Genomic DNA, 7,871 nt, shown 5'->3' on the forward strand with positions numbered 1-7,871 from the left:
CATACAATTTTTGTTTATGGTTATCCAACATCTGCATTTTTTACTTTTTAAGTAAAACCTAGATATTAACACAAGCTTAATTATTTGGTGAATTACAGTTTTAAATATGCATGTTATTGGCTTAAGCAACTATATCTGTTCATTAAAAAATGACTAATTTTTTTAAAACAATACGTTCTTCATTTGTTTGACACAAAAAAATTTATTTCTACTCATTTCAAAACTCTTTTGAATATATGTGAGAAATAATGGGAATTATTTAAGTACTTTCTGGCATGTAAAACATTCTGTATAACCACACTGATTAACCTAATGTTGTTTAAAACAAAGTAATACTTTGATTTAATAGAACTGTTCTATACATTTATTTAAGTAAACTGTGAAACATTTGGTATCTGAACTCATCAGACCAGTTAAGTGTTGGTTGGCTACCATTCAAAGAGTCTTCACGTGATTACATAAAACACTAGTGTTTGAAAGGAACTTGAATGCTGTGAAAGTTGTTGTTGGAAATGAAACAACTGGTGTGATTCTCATTGGGCAACTATGACTAAAAATGGAACTTAACAGTAGTAGTTTTTAACTAGGTTTTATTACACTGTTGATATAGGTATGTGACCCCTATATGGGTGCTGGGATGCCAAGTTCAAGAGATTTTTTTTATCACTCCTAGTGGTCTGCAACTCATTTTAATTTTGTAATTCAGTTTCATAAGAAGCAATAACCTCCCCAAATCTGGCTACAGACAGAGAAAGGCAGTTTTAAATATGGATGTTATTAGCTTATCACAACATAGTTTGTACCATAGCTATATTTGTCTGTCTTTTATCACAACATAGTTTGTACCCTAGCTTTATTTATCTGTCTTTCATGACAACATAGTTTGTACCCTAGCTTTATTTATCTGTCTTTCATGACAACATAGTTTGTACCCTAGCTTTATATGTCTGTCTTTTATCACAAATTCGTTTGTGTCATAACTTTATTTAACTGTCTTTTATGACAACATAGTTTGTATCCTAACTTTATTTATGCACATCACTTGCTTTTTTTGGTCTTGTTGTCTAAAATTCTACAAATAGTAGAAATAATTGCAAGTATTTCTGAAATATATGTGTAAAGGTGTTTTCAGATGAACATAGTAATTCAAGAGACCATGAGAAGTTTTTCGAGGAGCTTGGATCAGGGTCCCCTGATGATGTTAAGGATGCAGAGGAGGAAGCAGAAGATACAGACCATGAACGTGCAGTGGAGAGAGAAATTACTTTACACAAGTATAAACTGGTTGAGACTTTAACTTTTAGCACTAGCTTAAGTTTTTCATCATCTTCTCCACAAGTTTCATACTTTAACTCTTTGTAGGTAAAGCCACACCTGTAAGGCTGAGAAAGGTTATTGTTCATTTGAGGCATTATGGGATATGTTCTGAAATGATCCATTAAATTTTCTAGAGTTTTAGTGGTTAGACGGATAATAAAGAAGTAATAGAGAATGGGAATCTTTGAACAAGTTCTAAACTGTTTATTAACTTCAGTGGGATTGTGTCTGTAGCTTCAATAGTACAACTTGAGTTTATGTAACTAATCAGAAGGATATTGCACTACAAGTATGAAATGTTATTTAACACTATAAACTTCAGTAAAGAGCTAATACTATAAAGTCTTGATTGTAAAGATGACAATTTCTCTTTACTGAATGGGAAAATGCTAAAATTAGATTGGATCCTATTCTAACATAACTTAAGTTTGAAGTTAGCTGTAAGTGATTTTATTATATAGATAAACTGTTGTATCACAGTGAAGTTATTAACGTACAGATACTAATGAGTATTGATTTATGATAATCAAAATAAAGACTATTTGTGGATTCATTTATTTGTTTTTGTGATTTTGTTATTATGTAAAGGAAACCATTCAAAATTTCTTCATATATATTATTTTAGTTTCCATGTTAATATTGAAATCTTGTGTAACAACAAATTCTGTTTAAAAAAGTTGTTAGCTGTTAGGGCCTTTTTTAGTAATCATAAAAACGAAAAGTAGTGCTTCATTGTTTCTTAGATGAATTATAAATACTCATGTTTTCAAACGAGACCCAAAACTGATCCTGTGTGCTAACTTATTAACCAGAATTTATAAATACTCATGTTATTATCATGGTAACACTCATTTTGTGTGTGATTGTGCAGAATCTGGGAAGAAGATGGTGAAGTGAATATTGAAAAGATTGCTGAACGTCCACTGAAGCAGGAAAACCTTGAGTCTGGGGTATATGTTTAATTCTTAATTTAAGTCTATGATATATGTTGATATTGTTACACTCATTTAAATCTGTGATATACATTTGTGTTAAGGTCTTGATATTTGTTGTTAATTCATGTAGTACATGTTTGATATTTCAATGCAAGGATTAAAATCCCAAATATATATATATATATAAAAGTAACAACAAGACATATACTTGTAAAATAGATTTATAAATAGACACTTTCAATGCAAGGATTAAAGTCCCAAATATATATATATATATATAAGTAACAACAAGACATACTACTACCATAGATTTATAAATAGACACTTTCAGTGCAAGGATTAAAGTCCCAAATATATATATAAGTAACAACAAGACATATACTTGTAAAATAGATTTATAAATAGACACTTTCAATGCAAGGATTAAAGTCCCAAATATATATATATATATAAGTAACAACAAGACATACTACTACCATAGATTTATAAATAGACACTTTCAATGCAAGGATTAAAGTCCCAAATATATATATATATATATATATATAAGTAACAACAAGACATACTACTACCATAGATTTATAAATAGACACTTTCAGTGCAAGGATTAAAGTCCCAAATATATATATAAGTAACAACAAGACATATACTTGTAAAATAGATTTATAAATAGACACTTTCAATGCAAGGATTAAAGTCCCAAACAGATGTACAAGTGACAACACAGACAAATACTGGTACCATAGATTTATAAATAGACACTATCAGTGCAAGGATTAGAATCTCAGAAATATGTAGAAGTCTTTGTACTCAGTCTGTGTTATGAAGTCCTTATATTCAATCTATGGCATGTTTGTGTGTGTCATCAATCCTTTCATTCAGTCTGTGATCTATCTGTATGTTTTATCACATTGTTTATGTGTGATCAATTTTTTATTTTAGTTTTGCATTCAAAGCTGTCTATAAACTTAAGGCAGTGTTTGAAATTTTGATACCTACTTATATTTTTATCTTGTACAAAACTGTAACTTGTTGTTATACTACTAAAGAAGAAGAATTTTTTAAGGATAAAATAATTAATAATTAATAAAAAATCTTAATTAATGTTAGTATACTTTACGTACTATCAAACATATATTAGTATAAATATACAATGTTTAAGAGATAGGATTTATCAATATTATAGTACTGAATTAACATTTAACATTTTGATTACCGAGATCTTAATTTGCAGCTAATTTGTTTGGAAAGCCTTGTAATGTGTTGTTCACCTTCATACAACTGTGTGACTTTCTTTTCACTGCATTAACAGAACTGTTTCATGTTGGATGGTGGAGTTAGTGGACTGTTTGTGTGGGTAGGGAAAGAGGCAAGCCCCAAGGAGAGACAGGAGTCTATGACTATGGCAGAAGTAAGTGTCATTTAATGTTATACGTTTAATGGATCATGATCAGTGAACTGGGTCTTTGTTAGTTCATATTTCACAGAGTCACACAAAGTAATACAAAACAAATTAAAAACTAAGATTCTAGAATAGCTCAGACAATTTCCAGAATTATCTTCCAATCTCCAGGTGTTGAGAGGAAGTTTCTGGACAAAAAAGGAATCGTCTCCCAAAGAAACGTTTTGTGCTAGGATTTCTAATAAGATTATATCATTAAGGAAGTTTGTAAGTGAGACACTCGGGTACATATTACTTGTTTCAATGAAATTTATCTCAAGCCTCAACATGTGAATAATAATGCCCTCTGTTATTTGTGAACTCATCATTTCTTTAGATTTAAGAACCAGATTACAACTTTACAATTATTGTATATAGTTTATAAATCTACTTGTCCTCGATATCAGAAAGGCTGTATTGGTTCTACTAAAAGAAAACTGTTAAAAAAATTAAAGAAATGCTTACCTAAAATCCCCCATTAAATTAAGTGTACTTGAACATGCTCTAAGGGAATATGACATTGTTATTCATTCCAACTGGATTAAGATCTTAGTAAGGGTCACTGATGGATAGAGCCTCTTAACAAAAGAGAACTTATTTATAACCTGAAGCCTGAGATAAACATAGTTGTACTCAGTTACTTCTATTGGTATAAAAATGTAGTCTGAGTGCACAAATAGATAATAATGTGATCCATCAATACTGCATTGTTATAGAGTTTTATCTTTTTCTTGATAAGTTTGTTTATTATATTTGGTTATTGTCTCATTATTTTTTAATATACGAGATTTAATACTTTATTCTAGAAATACTTGGAAACAAGGGGATACCCATCCTGGACATCTGTAACCAGGATCATTGATGGTGGTGAACCACCAATGTTTAAACAGTACTTTTCTTCTTGGCACGAACCAGAGGACCAGGTCGGATTAGGCCGTGTCTACAAGGCTGAGGAAATAGCTGGTATGCTGCCTTTTTTTACATTAATTAAACGTTAGAGCTATAGTTATAGACTTACAGTAACATGTAATGCTCTTTGGAAGTAACTTGTTTCTCAAGCAAACAATTCATAAGTTGTTTTAAAGACTTCTTAACCATTGCTGGGATCCAGTAATTTCTTTTTCACTAGCATTTCTACAATTCATTCATCCTGGTGAAAACCATGAAATTCTTCATACTAATGTTGACTGAATTCAAAGAAAGGTATTAAACCCAAATTCTTTAGTATAGGTACAACTTTAGATTTCTCCATACTAATGTGGACTGAATTCAGAGAAAGCTATTAAAATCTAATTCCTTTAGTAAAGTACAATATTTTTTCCTTTCAATTTTCATTAATTCATAAGTTTACTAATAGTGATGATAGTCTTAAAAACACAGATTGATTTTCATAATCCATCTTTCCTGTAATAATCCAGCAACTGGGGATGAAGAATTTGACATCAACTCACTACACAGAGAGAAGCGTAGACTTTTAGCTAAGAGTTTGGGAAAAGCTTGTGGATTTATGCCAGATGATGGATCTGGACAGATAGAGGTAGGCTGATGTCTAATAGATTGCCTCGTGCTATGTATTATACAGTGAGGTTACTTTAGTTTGATGAGTTAAGCTGTAGAATAATGGTACTTATCTATTGATAAAGTTGTTTATTATACAGTGAGGTTACTTTAGTTGGATGAGTTAAGCTGTAGAATAATGGTACTTATCTATTGATAAAGTTGTTTATTTTTACAGTGAGGTTACTTTAGTTGGATGAGTTAAGTTGTAGAATAATGGTACTTATCTATTGATAAAGTTGTTTATTATACAGTGAGGTTACTTTAGTTGGATGAGTTAAGCTGTAGAATAATGGTACTTATCTAGTGATAAAGTTGTTTATTTTACAGTGAGGTTACTTTAGTTGGATGAGTTAAGTTGTAGAATAATGGTACTTATCTAGTGATAAAGTTGTTTATTATACATTGAGGTTACTTTAGTTGATGAGTTAAGCTGTAGAATAATGGTACTTATCTATTGATAAAGTTGTTTATTTTACAGTGAGGTTACTTTAGTTGGATGAGTTAAGTTGTAGAATAATGGTACTTATCTAGTGATAAAGTTGTTTATTATACAGTGAGGTTATTTTAGTTGGATGAGTTAAGCCGTAGAATAACGGTACTTATCTATTGATAAAGTTGTTTATTATACAGTGAGGTTATTTTAGTTGGATGAGTTATGTTTCATAATACTAATATTTCTGCAAATAGATATTTACAAAATCTTTTTATTTCAGATCTGGAGAATTGAGAATTTTGAGCTGACACCTGTAGACTCATCAATTTATGGTTTTTTCTTTGGCGGGGATAGCTATGTTCTTAAATATACTTATGAAAAGGAAGGACGAGAAATGTACATCATTTACTTCTGGCAGGTAGGTACATACCTTTATTTCTACTTCATCTTCTTCAGTAATGGTTTTCATCACACCATTACTGGTAAAACATTCTCTTTGTTTCAGTATACTGCCACTGTTCATTGTAAATTTTAACTTTACTGATTTTTTAGAAATTTATTCTATTTATAACTGTGAGGTGGTGTGTAACAGAGTGGTTAGTACACCGAACCGTGGATCTGAGAGTCAATGTTTGTGTCCTGTTACTACAAAAAACAGAAAAAAATGATCATATTCTTCAGTTTGCAGCTCTGGTTGTGAAACAAGAATGACAGTTGAAACCTATTATTTCATTTGAGTAGCCAAAGTGTTGCTAGTTAGTATTTGCCTTCTCTCTAGTCTATCAGTTCAAAATTAGGCACAGCTAGACCTTTATGCAAATATCTGAAAGAAACAAACTATACATGTGATTTAACACTAATTAAACTATGTTTATGGTAATTTTTAAAGTTTGTTTGTATTTCATAATTACTTGTATAAAACAGTTTGTGGTTTTACTCTTACTTTTTAAATCTTTTTTGTTTGAAAGATTTGAGAAATAAAACGACTTCCATGTTGAGTAACATGTTTTAGCTCTTTATAATTCATACAAAAAAATATTTTATGTTTCTTCTTCTTAAGTACTTGAGAAATTAAATATTTATTTCTTTCACTAGGGACTCAATAGTTCACAGGATGAGAAAGCCGCTTCTGCCATTCTGGCGGTACAAATGGATAATGACTTAGCAGGAAAGGCTGTTCAAGTAAATATATATATATATATATAAATTATTATTTTTTGCAAAAAACAAGTGTAGCGGGCAATGTGGTCATACAGAATGTTATAAAAGAGGGGGGAGGATCATTACTTTCTATACAAACAAGTGTAGCATGCAGTAGATATTTCATGATTATTTATTACCAATACACTGTTCATATTTCTATGTGTTTGTTACTGTTAAATTCCTATTTATACCAATATGGATATATTGGATTCTTGTCTTTCCTAATGCTTGATTCAGATGTCTCATATAAACCTTCTGTATACTAATATTGAAATATTATTGAGATATTGTATTGTTGTAATATTTGATTCAGATGTCTCATATAAACCTTCTGTATACTAATATTGAAATATTATTGAGATATTGTATTGTTGTAATATTTGATTCAGATATCTTATATAAACCTTCTGTATACTAATATTGAAATACTATTGTGATATTATATTTCCTAACCTTTTTTGTTTTCACTTAGGTTTGAGTTGTCCAAGACAATGAACCACAACATTTTCTACCTTCTTCTTTCTACTTAGGTTTGAATTGTCCAAGACAATGAACCACAACATTTTCTACCTTCTTCTTTCTACTTTGGTTTGAGTTGTCCAAGACAATGAACCACAACATTTTCTACCTTCTTCTTTCTACTGTGGTTTGAATTGTCCAAGACAATGAACCACAACATTTTCTACCTTCTTCTTTCTACTGTGGTTTGAATTGTCCAAGACAATGAACCAGAACATTTTCTACCTTCTTCTTTCTACTTTAGTTTGAGTTGTCCAAGACAATGAACCAGAACACTTTCTACCTTCTTCTTTCTACTTTGGTTTGAGTTGTCCAAGACAATGAACAACAACATTTTCTACCTTCTTTTTTCTACTTTGGTTTGAGTTGTCCAAGACAATGAACAACAACATTTTCTACCTTCTTTTTTCTATTTAGGTTTGAATTGTCCAAGACAATGAACAACAACATTTTCTACCTTCTT

At 30.4% G+C, this 7,871-nt stretch overlaps 1 protein-coding gene across 1 annotated transcript in view; it reads left to right on the plus strand.

Moving 5' to 3' along the window:
• The window catches only part of LOC106473248 (gelsolin, cytoplasmic-like), a gene marked incomplete at its 5' end in the record, with an annotated part of 26,087 nt that overhangs the window by 8,540 nt on the left and 9,676 nt on the right, over positions 1-7,871 (plus strand). Inside the window, 7 exons of the mRNA XM_022401717.1 lie at positions 1,123-1,274; positions 2,189-2,267; positions 3,565-3,663; positions 4,500-4,656; positions 5,112-5,230; positions 5,967-6,104; positions 6,782-6,868. Coding sequence (XP_022257425.1) covers positions 1,123-1,274; positions 2,189-2,267; positions 3,565-3,663; positions 4,500-4,656; positions 5,112-5,230; positions 5,967-6,104; positions 6,782-6,868 — 831 coding nt within the window. The remainder of the gene's footprint in view (positions 1-1,122; positions 1,275-2,188; positions 2,268-3,564; positions 3,664-4,499; positions 4,657-5,111; positions 5,231-5,966; positions 6,105-6,781; positions 6,869-7,871) is intronic.

The sequence above is a fragment of the Limulus polyphemus genome, unplaced genomic scaffold (assembly GCF_000517525.1).
Source record: "Limulus polyphemus unplaced genomic scaffold, Limulus_polyphemus-2.1.2 Scaffold6003, whole genome shotgun sequence".
Taxonomy (NCBI): Eukaryota; Metazoa; Arthropoda; class Merostomata; order Xiphosura; family Limulidae; genus Limulus; species Limulus polyphemus.